Source organism: Doryrhamphus excisus, chromosome 6 (assembly GCF_030265055.1).
Source record: "Doryrhamphus excisus isolate RoL2022-K1 chromosome 6, RoL_Dexc_1.0, whole genome shotgun sequence".
Classification (NCBI taxonomy): domain Eukaryota; kingdom Metazoa; phylum Chordata; class Actinopteri; order Syngnathiformes; family Syngnathidae; genus Doryrhamphus; species Doryrhamphus excisus.
Genome location: NC_080471.1, coordinates 7,158,904 through 7,179,693, shown reverse-complemented (window position 1 = coordinate 7,179,693; position 20,790 = coordinate 7,158,904). Strand labels below are relative to the sequence as shown.

The 20,790-nt window shown below is 42.8% G+C and overlaps 1 protein-coding gene across 4 annotated transcripts in view; it reads right to left on the bottom strand.

Moving 5' to 3' along the window:
- The window catches only part of LOC131131578 (transcriptional enhancer factor TEF-3-like), a 51,446-nt gene that overhangs the window by 14,102 nt on the left and 16,554 nt on the right, over positions 1–20,790 (bottom strand). For 2 of the 4 annotated variants that reach the window (XM_058076403.1, XM_058076405.1), the window contains 7 exons: positions 14,571–14,635; positions 11,172–11,243; positions 10,090–10,224; positions 5,091–5,134; positions 4,760–4,821; positions 4,499–4,629; positions 2,447–2,620 (listed from right to left, as the gene is read on the bottom strand). In XM_058076403.1, the coding sequence (XP_057932386.1) occupies positions 2,447–2,620; positions 4,499–4,629; positions 4,760–4,821; positions 5,091–5,134; positions 10,090–10,224; positions 11,172–11,243; positions 14,571–14,635 (683 nt within the window). The remainder of the gene's footprint in view (positions 1–2,446; positions 2,621–4,498; positions 4,630–4,759; positions 4,822–5,090; positions 5,135–10,089; positions 10,225–11,171; positions 11,244–14,570; positions 14,636–20,790) is intronic. The other 2 variants (XM_058076404.1, XM_058076406.1) reach the window with 1 other exon arrangement.

The window sequence follows — 20,790 nt, the reverse complement described above, 5'->3', positions numbered from 1 at the left end:
TCTACAGTGAACCTCTGAAATCAAATAGCTTTTGCACAATGTTGTCAATTTTGTCAGATGTTCTGTACTGTATAATGACTATTATTGAATTCAATGGCTGCCTGCTTCTTATGAATGCCTCCATCCTCTTGCCAAAATACCAAAATATCATTCTGATACAGTGCATCCTCTTTTCGACATGCTGTGATTGGCATCGATCCAAATATTGCGATATTGTTGGAAAATACTGTCAAGCCAAAATTTAAGACCGACTGATCTGAAGTCTCCATTTCTCTCGCCTCGCTTTTATGGTGGCCTCGCTCTCTTTTTTCCATGATGATATATACCGTAGATGACAGGGCTCATCTTGCCCTCCATCAAATGCCACCCGGAAATCTGACCCGCTGCCCTTCCCACCAAAGACCGCTTCCAAAACCATGTCACTCACACTCACACACCCTTTATCCCGCGGCGATAAATAATGCGAAAGTCCGATATGCAAGGCGGACGTAATGGCATGCGCATAAAAGCCACAGGACTGCGAGGGCGGCACTTTCAACTTGACATTGGTGTTGTGTGACCATGCAAAGCGTAGAAGTTTGCTCTACTGTATGTGTTACAGTTAACCTAAGTGGCCTCGCGCTAACGCTGCTGTGGAAACACAGCCAACATGCAACAATTACTTCAATAAAATATCATCATGTTGCATCCTTTCACACCTCCACTATGTATTCCTTCATTAAAAACTAAAAAGCTGCTAAAGCAAGAGCTGTTGCCTTATATGCCTTATAACAATATCGGTGTATCAGATATCGGTAAAAAAAAAAAACAATTTAAAAAAAGCAATTCTTATTTAAAAGGGTTTTATATCAGAAACAAAAAGGCCAGTTTGGTCCCCCAAAAGCACCGTCCCATTCCCGCCACCTCTGGCATGCTGTGTACATGTTAATCTGTTAATTCCTTGTCACTACAGTGACCCTTTGGGAAGCTGTGGTCACATGACAGGCCGTTACAGAACACCACCATAGTACATTGCTGCCAATACATCACAAAAGTGACTACAGTACACTCCTATGACAGTACTGTACTGTACATCTCAGGGGTGCAAAAAACGGTGTAGGGCTACTTTGTAATTTACATTTTGCAAATCAACCCATGTCGATATGCTAAAAAGTCATATATATTTCAACATATTTTGGTCACTTTACAGTCAATTTTTTCAATGTATTATATTTTATTCTAACGATATGGGTTTATTCCCATATATTTATTTTATTCTAGTAATAAGTATTTTCCAAACTAATTGTTTATATTTTTTATATTATTTAAATATTCCAATAATTAAGCTATTTTACTTATTCTTGGCCTAAATGTGGCATTTTCAAGTCTAAAACTATCTAAATGAGCTAAATAAATGAACTAAAATACAAACACAGGGCAGAAGAAGCGTTGTAATTGTGAATGTAGTATTCTACAATGGCCACAAGGTGTCAGTAATTGTTCAGTTAGTGAAAGGCCTGACAGAAAATGCTTCTATTCCAAGATTAAATTGTCTCGGGCACAAAAATGCATGTGCATATTGGGTAATACAAGTGTAAAGCCGCTGATGAGACAATAGCCACCAAAGGAAGTATGCTGCCTAAACAAATCAAAACAAAAACATGGAACTGCTAACATCAGAATCTGTTATCTCATTTATAGGGGTGTAACAATTCATCCATGGTATCAATGTATCGATTTATATTAAAATCCGATCTGTGCGAAATATCGTAATTTTGTCCCAGAAGTACTGTACACAGTAATTACATGTAATTTGTAGTGTGGCATGGAAACGATACAGCGTGCTGCTGCACTGCAAGCGCTTGGCCTACACGTGGCACTTTACTGGCTGCTGAAATTGGATCAATACACAATCATTGAAAAGTCTGAAGTTTTGTCATCTGTGTTGGTTTTAGTGTGCGTTTTGTGGGAACAGATCTAAAAATAAGTACATAAGGAGGGTTGGGGAGGGGGGGGGGGGGGGGGGGGGGGCAGAAAAAGTGTCGGACTCAGTGTAATAGCACAGGGACAGGTGCCCCAGCTCATATTTCCCTCTGTGAAGTTCAGACCTGCCACTCTCCCCAAGGCTGCTACACACACACACACACACACACACAAGCAAGCGTTGTGCGTCAGTGCTTTGTGTGTTTGCGTGTATGAAGAAGCAGGCAGGTCATCACAGTGCTGACTGTGCGGTTGAAATTGTCCTGAAAGTCCTTTTCCTCCCCGTACGTAAACTATCACGGCGCCGTTAACACTGCCAGGCCATCAACAGATGACAGGTGCAAGTAAATATTAACATGCTGCACTTCACCTTCATGACTTTGGGAGGGCCGCACGCGCTGATCATTGACCTCCAATTGAGGGATTGGCCAATATTTTACCCAACTTGAGAAGTGATCAGACTTGAAAGTGAAAGACGACTTACCCAGAATTTGACCAGGAAGAAGGCGTTGAGTGGCCCCTTGTCGTACAGCTCCTTCAGGCCTCCTTTCTTCTCAGGGAATTTGTCATAGATCTGTCTGACGTCCACCGACTCCAGGTAGGGGTCGCTGTAGCTGGGGTTGGACTGGCCGATGTGCACGAAAAGATGTTTGTTGAACTGGAGAGATTGGAAACAAATAACTATCTACTCCGAGTGCATGGGTGTTATCTTGTGTTATCTTATATAACGTATTTTCCGGACTATAAGTCACACTCTTTTTTCATAGGTTGGCTGTTCCTGCGGCTTATATTCCAGAGCGACTTATAAATGGAAAAAAACATGTATAATTTCCCAGACAGCCACAAGAGGGCACTCTAGGCTTTTGCACCGATATCTCCTATTCCTTAACAATTCGATATTTAAACAGCAGACCAGGGGTCTCAAACACGTGGCCCACAGGACACTAGTTTGAGGCCCCCGCCTTGATATGAAAGTTTAATGTTAGTGCGGCCCGCGCAAGTTTGATATGGATGCTGTATGGTATCATGTACCCAGAAAAAATTATTACGTTTGATTAATGTTCATGTTAAAGGTTAAATAACTGTTAATAGTTATCCTCCCTATCCGTGTGGAAGTGGTAAGTTTTTGGCTATTTAAGTTTAAAGGAAATAACTTGAAGGCTACCATTTAGGTCGCTAGCTCTCTAGTTTGCGAGTTAGCATGTGTCTCAAGACCCTGCAGTTGCGCAATATGTTGTAAATAAAAAGAGTATAAATGTGACTATAGTCGTGTTTTGTCATGTCTACAGGGCTCTAATAATGCTTTGTTCATTTTAATCTGAAAACAATTATTTGTCTACCCACCAACTATATGTGGTTTCTTAAGTTTTTATTATTTGCCGTTTTATTATTATTATTATTATTATTATATTTATTTATTACTGATTGTTTTTCTTTATTCTTGATTTGTTTATTTATTTTTCATCTTATTTTGTGCAGAAAAATAAAAATTAAGATATTTGAGAACAGTGGAATGTTTTATCAGAGCTTTTCTTGTAGAAAATCAGAACCAAAGCACTGAAAAAGTTTGTATATTTTTCTGTTTTTAATAAATGCAGTTTTGTTTTTTTGGAAAACCTGATGCGGCCCAGCCTTGCCCAGACCCTAGCTCCAGTGGCCCCCAAGTAAATTAAATTGAGACGCCTACTCTTACTGCCATGAAGAAAACTGTTACTGTACTTAAAACTGTTTATGTTACATAAGCACCGGACACCTTTTCTGTTCATGTTTATTTTTGGTGTAGCTGAATAACCATTGTGTTAGCATACCTTATACCTATTCAGCCTGTTATCTATTCTTTTATGTTTTTTTATGTTTTAATGTTTTGGTCAAGTAGTTTGTAAAATAAATTACCCACAAAAAGTGTGACTTGTACTCCAGTGTGACTTAAGTTTATGTTTTTTTTCTACCTAATTATGCATTTTTGGCCTTGTGGGACTTATACTCCGGAACAACTTATAGTCCACAAAATACGGTACTGTATGTATACGGTTATGCAGTATATCGTCATAGTCCCTCCATCCTTTTTCTATGCCGCTTATCCTCATTAGGGTCGCTAATGAGGTATGCTGGAGCCTATCCCAGCAGGCCAATGGCAGGGCACGCATAGACAAACAACCATTCCAGGCGCCGACAGCCATTACTGTCTAAATAGATGACAAGACAGGTGTATCATTGTGTCTTTTGTCACCGTCTGAGGCTCCAAAAGTGCTGCCGGCGCTGGGTGAGCTATGGTTTATTGAATGAATGTGAACTTGTGAAACAGAAACTGGGCCGCATGGCAATGGGAGCCCAAACACACCTCCAAAATAACAAGTGTGCTGAGGACGATGAAGGTGAAGGTGTGCACTGACTACTCTAATGTAGATACAAGTTTCATTTCTAGAGAAGAAAGACTGTAATAACAATATACGGGCTCATTTTTGTGCTTTTCATTTTGACGTTTGGTGTATAATACCACATGCATGTGGTGCATTTGTGGACCAGGTCTACTTACAGTCTCTGGGTCTTGAGGTTGTTCCAGGAAGGCGGAGAACTCCAGCATTCGCAGCTTGGAGCTGGCGATACTTCTTCCCTGCCAAGGGGGGGCACCGGGTGACATAGACAGACCCGCAGTGCTTTCATAACCTGCAGAGTGGAGGATGTGCAGGTTTGAGTGCAAAACGTAAAGATTTGTGCATCGTCATCATCGTCAATGTGTGATATTCCGTTGCCAAGGTGATGTATGTCAACACAGCAAGGGAGAAAGACAGCCCACCTGTTATGGGGGCGGGGCCGGATGCTTGCATGGTGTAAGTCTGCTGGGAGAAGGGCTTAATGCTGGAGGGACCAGACAGGCATGTTAGACACCATCTCTGCCTTGTGACCCCATCTCACATACTAATTGGACCGCCTGACCTCGAAAGGCGCAGGGGGATGGAGCACGGCCGAATGCCCGACGTCTGACAGCTGACTTTATCATTTACACTCATACGCTTTCATTTCATTCTCAGGTTCATTACGCAAATTTGAAATGCATCTGATGCATGCTATCAAATGAGAAGTCAACGGTTTTGTATGAGATCATAAAATCCAAAATGGAAACTCACTCCTCATGGCCTCCTGGCTGTCCTGGAAGCGCCCCGTGCCAAAACTGGAAGAAACCCAAAGCAAAGTCACATTATATATTTATCTATTACGTTACGTATCTGACAAATGCATGAGACAGTCGACGGTCGTCCCTTTTTAGCGCAGTTAATTGGTTCCATTCGCACGGACAGCGTACTTCCTGGTGGCTGTTGTCTTATCAACATAACGTTACTGATACCTAGAGACCGGTGTGGAATACTGACTTCAATGGCTTTATTAACAATCAGAGAAAACATATGCAGTGAACATTCACACAGGAGCTGCTGTCAGACACTCTCTACACTGCTAACCTGCTGCTAGCACTCCGCTACAGTCCACTCTTGCAAGCTGACGTTACGCACAAGGCGCAGATACTTTAGTACACTTCATATATGTTGAATGTACTGTCGTTAATTTCATCATTGTTATGCCTGAACATACTTATGTGTCATTTAGCCTAAGAATACTTACAACTTCCTTAACCCTTAGATGCATACGTGGGTCAAAAATGACCCGGTCAGGTTGTTTTCTTGAAATATCTTCATAATGAAACATTTTTATCATTTCATAATCCAGGTATTCCTCAAAAAACATGTTTTTGATATCATGCCATTCACTTTATACATTTTAAGAAATTGTAGTTTTTGTGTTACTACCCCAACCTTCCATAAGTGGGTCAAAAATGATCCGCATGCATTTTCTATGGAATCCAATAGGAACCTTTGATTCTTATCAACTTTGGCTGTCAGGAATAAATTAACTGTAGACCACACAGACTATATCAGAAGTGTCACCCATCATGAAGATTATTTTACACATAAAGTGCTAATACAACAAGTATTACACCACAATGTACATCTGTGCAATACTTGCTTTTATAGTCAGTATAGTTACTCCAGACCCCATTCACTGTGCAATATCTGATCAACCTCCATGTGCAATATTAAGGGCTCTAAATACAATATACTAAGTTCTATGTGAAGTATTTCCATAATGCCTCATTTTAACTCACTAGCAAGATCTCAGTGTATAGACTGGTCATATATCTCATCTCATTTGTATTGTATATAACTCTGGGAAAAACTGTTGATTTTGTTAATACTTTGGTTGTTTATATTGTTTATTTTTCTATATTGTGTATTTTGTACTGCTTAACTGACTCTGTACTCTGCTGTGCAATACAAATTTCCCCACTGAGGGATGAATAAAGGCATATCTTAATCTTAATCTTAATCTTAAGTATTATCTTCATATAATATTGTGTATGTACCAAGAAATGAGCCTACTTTATAACTAGCTGACACTAGCTGGCTTTTAATTGCTATATGTATTGTTGGCCATTACTCTTTTGTTTCCTCATCCATGCCTTGGCTGCTAGATACACAGCTGAAATGGTCCTACAGATGCTGGATGATGGAGAGGCAGTAACGGGGTTGGACTCTGAGTCAGAAATGTCTGATGACCCAGACTTTTGTCCAGGAAGGGCAAGCCAAGTATGGCCTAAAGATCTCCTGGGTGTGTGATGCACGCATTCCCTGTGCAACACATAATGGATCCTCACATTTTCTATATATACCTTGTATGGGGTCATTTTCTTTTTTAAAGATGTGAAAAATTCTAACGTGAAATCATTCGTGTGGTCCTAAATATAATACTAAATATCATACAAGTGATTATTCCAAACCAAAATGGCATAAAAAAGCATTGATTCTAGTATGGGTCATTTTTGACCCACTTATGGAAGAGTGTAGGGTCCAGTCACTCATGTATCTAAGGGTCACTCAGTTCATTCAGCTTAAATCTTTCTCCTCCGACCCCTCCCCAGTCACCACAGGTGTGCCCCAGGGCTCTGTCCTGGGGCCCCTTCTTTTCATAACCTACCTTCTCCCCCTCGGCCATATCTTCCGTAAATTTAACATTCATTTTCACTGCTTCGCGGATGACACCCGGCTCTACCTCTCTTCCAAACCCAACTCTACACTCCCACCCCCCTCCCTCACCTCCTGTCTCTCTGAAATATAAATATAATAAAATCATGGTTCACCTCCAACTTTCTGAAACTTAACAGCAATAAAACTGAATTCTTACTCATTGGCACCAAATCCACCTTATCTAAAGTTGACTCCTTCTCTCTCTCTCCATCGACAGCTCCTTAGTCTCCCCCTCCCCGCAGGTCAAGAGTCTGGGTGTCATCCTCGACAGCACTCTATCTTTCCAATCCCACATCAATAACGTCACCAGGTCAGCTTACTTTCATCTGCGCTCCATCAATCGTCTACACCCCTCCCTCACGCCCCACACCACCGCCATCCTCGTCCATAGCCTTGTCACTTCCCGCATTGACTATTGTAACGCTCTCCTCTTCGGCCTCCCTCACAAATCCCTCCATAAACTTCAACTGGTTCAGAACTCTGCTGCCCGGATCATCACCAGGACCCCCTCATTCCACCACATCACCCCCATCCTGCAGCAACTCCACTGGCTCGCCGTGACACAAAGAATTAACTACAAAATCCTTCTGTACACCTACAAGTCCATCCATAACCTTGCCCCCCCTTACCTCTCTGACCTCATACACATTCTTAAGCCATCCCGTTCCCTCAGATCTTCAGCGTCCCTCCATCTCACTGTTCCCTCTGCACGCCTTAGCACTATGGGGAGCAGAGCTTTCAGCCGCTATGCTCCCCAACTCTGGAACTCTCTACCACCAGACCTCCGTAACGCTGCCACCCTTCCCATTTTCAAATCTAAACTCAAAACCCATCTGTTCAAACTTGCCTATTCCCTTTAACAGCTTCACATGGTCCCCCCTCTCCCGATTTCTTGTATGCTCTTATTTATTGTTTGTTGTCTTTTATCTTGTATTTTATATTGGTGTTTTTATCTCCTGTACAGCGACCTTGGGTGTCCTGAAAGGCGCTTTTAAATAAAATGTGTTATTATTATTATTAAATATTTGTATTGTTAAACTCATAATAGACCATATTTGACCACAAAATAACGATGGTGACTTTTTTTTGAAAAAACGCAAGAGAGTGAGTTCAAACTGCGATGTCGCAAGGGACGACTGTCCATCAGTTTCTGTTTTTGATCAAATTTGGCCTCGGTTGTTATACACGGTCTTGGTTATTGTACAATATTGCACTTAACAAAGTTCACATTGATTTGGCAAACTCAAATGACACAAATTTCCACAAACTAGTCTGTTTGCCACATCAACGATAAATGTAAAGCTGACAAAGAAGGAGAAAGTAGCTAATGGGGTAAAGGTGTTACCAAAACAGAGATCACAATCTGTAAGTATTAGTTATATTATTGTTAGGTGCCGAGCACTGAGCAATAGTGGGGTCTTCTTGAAACCACCTACATTTTATTATATTATTATTATTATTCATTCATTGATTTTCTACCGCTTATCCTCACGAGGGACGTAGGCGTGTTGGAGCCTATTCCAGCTGTCTTCGGGTGAAAGGCAGGGTACACCCTGGACTGGTGGCCAGCCAATTACAGGGCACATATAGACAAACAACCATTCACACTCACATTCATACCTATGGACAATTTGGAGTCGCCAATTAACCTAGCATGTTTTTGGAATGTGGGAGGAAACCGGAGTACCCACAGAAAACTGGGGGAGAACATGTAAACTCAACACAGAGATGCCTGCAGGGGGAATCGAATGCGGGTCTCTTAGCGGTGTGGCATTCGCGTTAACCACTCGACTACCGTGCAGCCGATTTTATTATTATTCATTCATTTTCTACCGATTATCCTCACAAGGGAGGAGGCTGGAGCCTATCCCAGCTGTCTTCGGGCGAGAGGTGGGGTACACCCTGGACTGGTGGCCAGCCAATCAGAGGGCACATATAGACCATTCGCACCCGGAGAAAACCTACACATGCACGGGGAGAACATGCAAACTCCACACAGAGATGGCCAAGAGTGGAATTGAACTAGCTGTGAGACCTGCACGCTAACCACTCGACCGCCGTGCAGCCCGTTTCTGATATAAAGATATACAAATAAAAAAAGACAGATAATTACTGCATTGTATGGGTGCGACACACCTACAAAGACCGCTATAAAAACACCTCCAAAAACACTGCAACCATGCAGTACCAGGTACATTCATAATAACATGTAATACTTCCTTCCTGGGCGCATTGATTTCACAGAGCACACAAATGAATACCTACACCTAGAATTGACTTTTCAAAACTTCTTTTTAAGCCCGACTTCTTTTTTTTTTTTACAAAGTTTATTCATTTTTCTGTTTTTAATAAATGCGTTTTTTTGGGTTTTTTTGAAAACCTGATGCGGCCCAGCCTTGCCCAGACCCTAGCTCCAGTGGCCCCCAGGTAAATTGAGTTTGAGACCCCTGTTCTAGAGACCTTAACATGCTGAACATATTTTCTCAAACAGGGAAATGTTTAAGATACTTTGGAACTTTGGAGCAGAATGGGATAGGGAAGAAGGGAATGGAAGACTGAGACGGGAGTCGCCGAGTACAATAAACACGGACGTCACTTTGAGGTGTGAAAAATGAAGAAACCAGATTTCGGTGCTGTCATTTATTTAGTGTATGGAAACGTAGTGGGGCAGCAAGGCTTTGAGTGGGCACTTGATTCCGACAAATGATACAGTCCAGGCACTCCAAAGAGTTATTTTTCCAAACCAGAGTCAGCTAGTTTTTCCTCGTACCTGACAGTTTCACCACCACTCTGAGGAAGTCTGCATGTGAGTAGTCAAAACTAACTCTGGTCTGTGAAAAGAACTGTTTAGAATGTTTGAACCAGAGACCAAATTACCTCACTTGGATGCAGTACAGGGCGAATGGACTAGTTGGTAACGTACAATATTGTACAAAACCAAGAGTTTATGAAAACCGAGGCAAGATTGTGGCAAAAATGATCCACAAAAACCGAGGTTTGACTGCACTGTGCACTGATACTCAAACAAGGGACGAGCTCAGAGACTCACACCACCAGTCGTGGGATAAGCCGGCCTGGAGAGACCCTGGAGCGCCATCTTGTTCTGGAAAGCGGTGGGTGAGATGATCTGCGCTGAGGACATGGTGGCCATGCTCTGCAGCGCCTTGTCTTTGGCCGCCTGGTCCTACAGAGGATGACGGAGAGAGGGACACACAGTAACGCAAACGGAGAGCTCACACATTAGCCCCCCCCCACCCCACTTGGCTGTTAATCCTAGCGCAGCCCGAAAAAGGGGTGCTCGCAGCACAGGTGAAGATAAGGTGATATTCCAGACAAGAGTTTGGTTTATTGCTTCGGCGGGGCGATGACAAACAGCTTCTGTTGGAGGACACGGCAGGTCGCAGGGTGACCTAATCATTACAGGCAAAAACTGCAAAGCCCTAATGCCACCAAAAAGTTAAAAACCACATCGTCAGCTGCTCATGGACTATCTCCTGTGCTTTACGGTAAGGTGATCCACTTCTGTGTCAATCCGCTGTGGTTTCCCAAGAACACTGGACTATAACGGCAAGGCCACCCGCCGCATTCTTCCCCTCAGGATCTGGATAGCACAAGGGCATAGCTGAAATATGGGAGCCGGGGTGGCATGTGGTCTGGATCTCAGTTTCAGCAAAGTAGTATTTAAAAAGCCCCCACTCCCCGTCACATTTGCTAACCCTGTGACCAGTGCAGGGCCCTGCCAGCTGAAGACTACTGGCTCGTGTCCAAGCTGCCACTGAGAGTAAGCGAGGGGGGAAATGCAAACTGAGAAAGGGCTGGAAGGACTGGGATGTGTGTGTAGCACATGTTGAATGTAATGCCTGCAGGGAATCGTGCAGGGATGCATTATATTATTCTCTGACAATGGCGTTTATAAGTAAGCCCGAAGGCTTCCTGAAACGTCACGTTTAAAAACATCAATTAGAGGCTGCAATTAAACCAACCAACAGCCTTTGCCCATGTCATAAGTGAATGTAAATACAAGACATTCTCCATTTTTATTGTAATATGTACAGTCCAATACAAAACATCCGTCTCTTCCTGTTTAATCATGTTCGTTTGTTTGCTTGAAAAACAAAAAGGTTGACTCACGTAGCGTACCTTCAGCTTCACCTGGATCTCCCTGGCCTTTCGTCGTGCTAGGACCTGAATATGACTGGACACCTGAAGGAAATACACAAAAACAGTATAGTAACTATATTGCATGTCATTAATATATTAGACACATAGGTTGTAGATTAGCGTTTTTCAACCTTTTTACAGCCACGGCACGTTTTTTTACATTGTAAAAATCTTGTGGCACACCACTAACCAAAAATGTTACAAAATGTCACCACGACCTCACACGTGCATCAATAAGTCTATGGGAGGAACAAGGTAGGTGTTGCCACACGGACCAATATTACATTGCTCTGCCAGTCTTTACACCACAGACACTCCACAGTAGCCACGTTTTTACATCACCACTTTTTCTCTTTCCGAATGACCTTTCGGGAAACAATGGTATCCATAGAAAGGAATATTCCAATCTCTTGTCTACATGCGCCGTGAAAATCAACCAGAATAGTCAATAGGGCATGCCCAGTAAAACGTAAACATCAACATCACGTGATACCGGCTTCCCCGAGTTTTTCTTTCACTTGTTGGAATAACTCCGTATTGCCAGTTTTTCATCTGTCCAGTCTTGAAATTTAGTTTGAATCAAAAACAAACTTTGCTTAGTCCAGTGCCGATTGCTGGCCTCCATTTTTAAAAGTGAAGAACGTCTGGATCTGCGTGTTACGTCATATCTGAGCATGCGCTGAAAGAACGCACCCGGGATCAATTTAAACAGGAAAAGATCAAATTCAATCTTGCTAATATTTTATAATTAAACTCAGGACATGTTTTATATAGATATATATTTTCTTTTTTAATAAAACTGCACTTGTGAATGGCGTATAGAAGGGTTTAGATTCTGTTCTACAGATGGCGCTAATGCATACGAAAGCTGCTTGCCAACCGCCAATAAACAACAGAAGAAGAAAAACACCACGAAGAAGAAGGCACCCTGACAACTTTCCGTTTGAGCGGGTACAAGATACCTCAATCGGATTGGTTAAAGGAATATTCCATCCCTGTTCAATTCTTTCCGTTTGAGCAAATAAACCAAATGCAATTGGAATATTTGGGTCCATGTATACTATTGACATAATGTCTATTGACATAATATTTGCAAATGATGATTAATAAATGTTAATTATAAAAAGTGATATTGGATAATTCCTCACGGCACACCTGACGGTTTCTCAAGGTACACTAGTGTGCCGCGGCACAGAGGTTGAAAATCACTGTTGTAGACTATGTTGACTGTTCTGGTTAGCAATGAAGGGATTTTCGTTAAATGCAGTTTAACTGTATTGTGTGTGATTCCAGGTGTGACCTCCATTTGCCTTAAATATCAAATACACCGATCCCTCCATTTTCGGCCACTTATCCAAGTCCAGGTCGCTGGGGCAGCAGACTCAGTAGTGAAGCCCAGATTCCCGGTACCCAGCTCTTCTAGCTCCAACACGGAACACAGAGGCATTCCCAGGCCAGCTCCCAGCGTGTCCTACATCTCTTTCGGTGACCACTCAAAGGTCCTGACCATAGGTGAGTGTGGGATCATACGCAGATCAACCTGTGAAGTGAGAGCGTCGCTTTCTGGCTCGGCGCTCTCTTTACCATGACATTCCGGTACAGCACCACATTCCTGCGGAAACTTCCCCAATGTGGCGCTCCAGCCTTCCCACAGTCGTGAACAAGACTTTGACATAGTTGAGCTCTTCTACCTGGGGAAAGACGTCACTCCCAACCAAATGCGTGCAATCCACCCTTTCTGGATGAGAATAAAGCCTTCATCACTTGGCGTGACGAAGAGGTGATTGTGACATACGCCAGCAAGCAAAGGAAGCTCAGTTCATTTGGAGTGAATAAAATGTTTTGCTGGCTTTTTACCATGCCTTTATTCATCTCATCACATGGCTTTAGTCACTTCATCTTCAGGACCAGACACATTTACTCAGCATTAGAGGAGTTTGCTCCAAAATCATTGGACACCCTGTTAGAGCTTGAGCTCAACATTGCAACCGGCAAATCAACCGCACTGCTCACAAGATCCTACAGAACCCCTCACACGCACTACACGCTGTTTTGGAGTGGATCCCATCAGATCAAAGGCTAAGATGTCCACGCTGCAGAGCACAAAGGCGCTTCACGCTTAGCTGCGAACCGGCCCAGTTAACGGTGACGATCAGCGCCAGATGAGGCCATCAGGACCACATCAACCGCAAATAGATGCGGTTCTAAGACTTCCAAACCAGACAACATTAACACCGTGGCTGGCCCTAGAAATTCTGTCCGTAAAAATTCTGAACAGAATCGATGAGACTTCCCAAACATGCTCAATGGTGAGGGTGAGTTTGCTGGCCATACAAGAACTTCCAGAGAAGAGCTTCCAGGAATTGTGTTCAGATTCTTGCAGAATGGGACCGTGCATTATCCTGATGCAAAATGAGGTGACGGACTTGTAATTAGGTGTGTTCAGTGAGACTTCCCAAACATGCTCAATGGGTAACATGTTGGGTGAGTTTGCTGGCCATACAAGAACTTCCAGAGAAGAGCTTCCAGGAATTGTGTTCAGATTCTTGTAGCATGGGACCGTGCATTATCCTGATGCAAAATGAGGTGACGGACTTGTGTGTTCAAGGGGTCCATCTTTTGGGGCAGTGCATTATCAATTAAAGTGAAAACTTCTCTTAACTAGATTACATTTTTTATTGAACTTTTATGAAAAGGGACAATTTGGGACCTAAGGGTAAAAATGTAACTTGATTTTAAAATAATATAATATTATTAACCACATTGATTCGATGTGGCAAAGTGATGGCTGGACAGCACTATCACCTCATAGCCAGGTCTTGTGGACATTCTTCTATATGTGGGTATACACTCCGAGTAATCCGGTGTCTCCCCACCCAAGACCAAAGATGGTCGTATCGATCTTATAAAATGATCCCAGCAGAGCAGCAGGTGTCCTTCTGTCCTCGTCGCTTCTCTCATCACAACTCTCCCACTGACTCTGCCAGATGACTTAGCAGGAGGGATCTCTCTGCACACATCCATCATTGCCCCTGCATCAGTCCCTGTGTATCAGATGCCACGGTTGAGGATAAAGTTCCAAATCCCTCTCCCATCCCCGCTTTCGTCCCTCCTATCCACATTGCCGTATTCCCCAGCTTCTTCCCGCTTCAAACAAGCGCCTCATCCTGCGAGGCGCAAAAAAACGTCAACATATGATCCCTGTTGCATCTGCACACCGGGGCTGCTGGCCCCCAATCAATCGTCAGTGGAGGTGGTAGGGGTTAGGAGGGGCGCTGCCCCTGGGGGGGGTTGGGGCATCACTCAGCAAGGTGGACTTTCCGAATGTAGCCAAAAATAGGGACAGCTAACAAGTGGCAATGAACTCACCTGCTTCCTGGTCCGCGTTTTCCCAGTGCGGAGTTTGATGTAGCGGGCTATGAGCTCGTTGCGTCCTGTAATGAAAACAACATCTTCATTTTTGTGTAAAATCCAGAACATACCACATTGACACTTAAACAAGACTTGGACTTAAGTGTGGGAAGAATCTAGAGATTTGTACATGCTGCATGAAAAAGTCTGCCTTATGATGCTAGTATGGTCATAGTCACACAACTACCATGTAATCCATTGGGTATGCTCCAATTGGGAATGATACTTAACCATTAAAGTTCCATAACTTCAGCAAAATGAAGAACAAGATACTGTTTTTGTCGAGAAGTACCAGTCTGAACACACAAAGTTAAAAAGTGATGCAAATAAAACTGCAGCGTGGAAGGACAATCATGTCTAAAGCAAGCATGAAGAACAGGATTAGGGTAGTATGAGTCTTTGTGAAGGCCCTGATCCTCCGCGCACTCTTGTTCTTCCACTGCGTGTACAGATCAGTGCACATCCACTAATGACAGACAGCTCACACTGGCGGAGCAGGTGTCATCTGCTTGGAGCTACCAGATCCTAAGACTGGACCCCGGGACAGACACCCCCCGGCCGCTGACCAAAAAAAAAGGCCCAGTCTAGTGACACTGCCAGGCAGCTGGTGTGTGTGTCAATGTTTATGGAATATGCCTTTACGCCCCACAGTAAATCTTGGCCTTGTTCCCCCTCAATGCCACCCCCGTCACACCCACCTTAGCCCGTTGAATGGCTCCAGTTACGCTGGGGGAAGGGGGGCGTGACAGTCATCCGACTTCTTTAAGCCTCTTGTTTCTCCCCATACACAAGTTCAATACAATTAAGATGTTCAGTCATTGTAAATTTACTGGAATTTTACTTTTGCATATTAACACACATTAAACAAAAATTGAGATTTGCCTGTACGTCAAAGCGGGGTATTGTCTGTGTACAATGGGCGTGACAGAAATTGATGATCTATCTTGCACAGGCCTTGTCTTCAGACCCTGGACCCTGAATCCAGACATTTGCATTCAGTGGTCTAAGGAAGTGTCTTCATTTTATGTATCTTCTTTCTGAGACACACGCGGAAGTGGAAGTTGGCTTCTTTTGTGATTTTATACACTTACATGAGGTATACAAGTTTCAGTCAGGAAGCCATCTTGGCCGGACAGATTGCCATGCCCTCTGCTCTGTACATGGGTTCGGTTAAGGGGTTAGGGCACACTATACCATTTCCATGTTAAAATGCCTTTTAAAGCTGTATTATGCTGTAAGTTTGTCCCGGTATCAGATACTCCGCCACTCCTTGTGTGAATGCTTGGGGAAGGTCCCATCAAAAATACTTTCCAACACACACCCACCAGATCACAGGCCAGCCAGTCACACACGGATGAGATCATGCTATCCAATTAGCCAGCCAGACAGACAAGAAGACGTATAGTGCCAACCGAGGCTGCAGTTTGATGTTTATCAACCATGCCTCCACAAGGGGGGTTTGTCAAGGGCGTGTGTGAAATTGGAGCAGCAAATTGACATACGATGGAAAGATATCTTGGAAAATTGAGGTTTTGCTTTGTGATACCGACCAAACAACAACCAAAATGAATGAACCATATTACTTTTAAACTCATATGCAAGGAGGGCTATTTTTGGAGTAAAAAAAATAGTAAAAAGTGCCATTTCATCAGTTTTGCTATGAGGTCATGAGTAGGTGCATAAGGTTAGTAAGGTCCCACCCCTCCAAAGTCAATCCACGGTCCAGGCGGATCATAAATCTGCATCAATGGCCTGGTGTGATCGCTCCCTCTCAGTGCATTCCACACATTCCTTTACACTGACACTGGGTCCTGCATCTGCTGCTCCAACGTAAGCCCCACATGTGCATGTCCTGTTTGTGCACAACAAATACCCCCTATGGATTAATCATCAGGCAAACAATCAGAAGAATCAGCTGCAAAGACTTGGGCAAGCATATGCAGTACAGTATATCTTCTCAAGGAATACGAGTATAAAGTTACCAACCAATGACAATTACTCAACACAAGTGAGTAGCAAGATAATTGTTTCTTGTCTACAGTCAAGCCAGTCAAGTGGTGGTGGTGGTGGTAGTGTCACGGTCACTGGGGAGCAGCGCTTCATTGAGTGGAATCATGAATTCATGTCACATTCTGATGCAAGGCATTAACACAATCATCAACGACTTGGAAGTTGTTTCCATCTTTTTCCCAGACAGTGATCACTTTTCTTTTACACTGACTGTGTACACAAACTGGGTCTGATCAGGAAAACCGAAAATTCACATTCAGACATCAGAATGGCTTAGTTTAGTGTTATTTCCGCCCACCCCCTGTGATATATATATATATATATTTTATACTTTTTTTTAATTTATTTTTATATTTTTTAAACAAAACAAACAGAGGGCACTGGACATACACATCACACAATTTGGCTATCACACATTTTGCAATTTGAGTCATTTCCTTGATTTTGGTCCGTGAACAGTGTCCATTTCACCCATTTTTCTCCACACATGTCTTCTTCAGTCCTCAATCTATGTGTCAATAGTTCCATATCATATATTGTGTTCATCACACAAAGCCAGTCCTCCAGTACCGAGGGTCTTGGATGAAGCCATTTTTTGGTAATGGCTTTTTTTTACCTGCTACCAACATGATTTTATACAAATACCTATCTTTTCTTAACACAGAGTCTCCCACCAGGTGGCCCAGATACAATATCTCACATGAAAAAGTCACACTGTAACCCAAAATCCTCTCCATGGTTTTACATACCCTCTTCCAAAAATGAATGATATTTGGGCAGAGCCAGAACACATGTGAATGGTTGACATGGACTGTACCACACTGACGCCAGCATGGCTGGGTAACTTTAAGATATTTTTACAACCATTCACACTCACATTCATACCTGTGGACAATTTGGAGTGGCCAATTAACCTAGCATGTTTTTGGAATGTGGGAGGAAACCGGAGTACCCGGAGAAAACCCACGCATGCACGGGGAGAACATGCAAACTCCACACAGAGATGGCCAAGGGTGGAATTGAACCCTGGTCTCCTAGCTGTGAGGTCTGCGCGCTAACCACTAGGTCACCGTGCCGCCCTCAACTCGAACATCTCAGATGGTATATCCTTGTAACGTTACCAAGCTAATGCTAACAGAGCGAACAGGAGAACGCCCAACCGTAGAAGTAACTAAATGCAGTGCAACGGAATATCTCCCGGTCAAACTTCGCTATTACTGATAGTCGTAAACAGCATTTGAAACCCAGTTGAGGTGAAAGGTAGTGTTTACAAAGCAAAATACGGATGCAACTAAGTTGAGCCTCCTCCATTGTGTTGCTCTGTCCCCACCCACGACTGCTGAACACCAGTCACTCATTCCATTGGCTGATCCGGACATGGACTGCGGTCTCCTGAGCTTTCTGATATGATGTTTTAATTGTTCCTGAATAGAAATATTTTAAAAAGTATCTGTTCTAATTAATTATTGTGCCATCCCGAATACCGTATTAGGGTTTGGCTCCACCTCTAATATGCAACTGGAATTGCATGGGTGACTACATCTTCCTTCATCACAAGCACAGTTATTACAGTTTGTAGCAATCATCCCATTAGAAAGGTTAGCCAGTTTGTTACCAATAAATAAACATTCTTTACCATTTGAGTGTATTTAATTTTACTGGTTATGGTTTGGAGCTTTTTTTACAATCAGTGCCCAATCGCGAATATGCGGGAAATCACATTTAAGTGGTCAAGACTGTAAGTGAAGCCGTCACTTGACTGGCAAAGATGACACCTGAGTGAGGACTCCCTGCTGCTTTTCCACTGACCTTTACATCACATTTTAATGAGATTCCCTTGAGAGCCATAAAACATATTTATATCACCGCAGCAAAAAACAACAATGGGACGACAGGTTGCGCGAGCGAGGCTTAGCGGGGCTAACGTTAGGTTGTGCGCGAGTTCTTTGTTGTGAAAGTGTGTGAAAATCCTGTCAGCATTCAGGAAAGCTTTGCTGACTTCATTCACAGCAGCAGCAGCGATGGAAGCGCTCTCCACGGACAGAACCATGGACATCCTGGCTAAGTGCTGCCCTCACAGCTGTTAGCAAATGCAACGTGACCAAAGCAAACAGCTGCATCAAACAGGATGTGATAACTAGATTTAAGCCTGTTAAATGACTAAATCATTCCTTTTCAATCCAGGTGGAGAAATTGCCATAACAGCATGGAAGTCTCTAAAGCGGGGAGATAATACATTTCCAACGCCACATTCATGCAGCTGCACTGTACTACAAGGCGGGGATGGAACGGGATACAATTATTAACAACCATAATCACCGTTTGTTACTTACCTCCGGTTCGGTTCCTTTTCATGCCCAATAAAGGAACAAAGTGCAAAACAGGGCTCGACAATAACGATGTACCGATGTCCCGGGGCAAGTTAAATCAAAATTCGGACAAGTAAATCCAATCTGTGATATTCCCGTCAGGCAAGTGCACTTTGGCATGCCATACTGCCAAGAGTTTTTTTAAAAGCGGTTCTTGTTGGGTGTTGGTAAAACACGGACTGCGTAATTCCAGTGGGAATTTGCAAACCAATCCTTGCAAATCTTGAAATGGACCAATCAGAATCGTTTATTTAGACAATAGTCCACAGTCTGCGTTTTACCCACACCCGTTCTTGTTTGTGATCAACCAACCAGCGATGGTTTGACTAGGAAAACATCTATCATGGCGTCCCTGCCAACATGGTCTAATTCCTCAACAACTTGTGAAGGAAAACAGCAAAAAGTGATGAACCAGTGCCTCCTAAACAAGTATTTTATTAGCGGCATCAAATCAAATGATGGCACAGGTGAGTGAATCACATTGCTGTGACAATTTGAAGTGGTCACAATGAAACACCACCCATTAGATCCAATACCAGGTGCTGATTTTGCACAAGCTACAAAATCTTGCGCTTCCATTTCTCTGTGGATTTTTCTCACCTTTGCTTCACAAATTATTGTTTGACCATTGAGCATTTTTTTTCAGGATTAAAAACACTTTACTAGTACACAAATGTGTCTATTCAATAATGTTTCATTGTGGTGCACAACTTATAAATATCACTGCTTACTACGACTATGATGTGTAAGGTAGTATGGCATGCCATGTTAACATACATCTACACTATTTTTCACACATTCCTCCAAATACAATGCCTCAGTACTATTATCTGATGAATTATCAGCATATATTGATGCTAAATATATTAACCACAAGAAATGATAATCATTTCATCTTTATTTGAGATTAAAAATTAGATGATATCATTATAGCAGTCTTTTCATTTCACATAGTTCGGGCAAGTAGTTCTCACCTTAAGGATTCCCCATGGGCAAGTAATTTTTGTTTTTAATGTAAAGCCCTGAAAACATAGACATGCTTTCAAAAGGGTTTGCAACTTCTGGACAGTACTTGTAGCCCAGCACGAATACATTTAAATTTTTGTCCAACAGCAACTCCCTTTGAAACTACGCTATATAAGATATATACAACAAAATTTATGTTATCTTTAAAATCCCAGTACACTTGCATGAAGCCCGGTAAACACCATGAATGTTTTTTTAATCTCCCATTATAATACACCATAGGTCAATACCTTCATGCAACACACAAAAAGAGTCCTGCTTTAATTGAAAGTACCCATTCTGGCTGCAGTTTTATGGTTACTGTTACACTCCTACTAGTTTTTTTTCTCTCCATGATCCCAGCACAGACCCTACGGTCAGAATCACTGAGAGCCACACATGGCAGGAAATGTCTTCCTTGGCAGACACATGTCAAATTACCACGGGCGCGCATACTCGCCGCAATATCCTTGACACTGTCCCGAATAAGCTGGCGAATACGCCTGCTGGTAATGAGCTCAAGGGGCCCGAAGAAATGTGGCAAATACATGCAGAATATGAGGATAAAACATTCCATTCAATGAAGGAATGGGTAGAAGGCGCACATTCCTTCCGTGTCTCTGCTGGGAGACTCAATGTCATATTGTGTGCCAAAGAATGGTATTCATTCCTCGGTGGGGAATTCAACCTAAAATTCCAAGTATGTCGCATTCAGCCAACAGACACCTTGTTATGTTGTTTTGTCTGTGGCTCCGTATTTAGCTTGCGCAAGGACACCCGAGAAGTTACCTTTT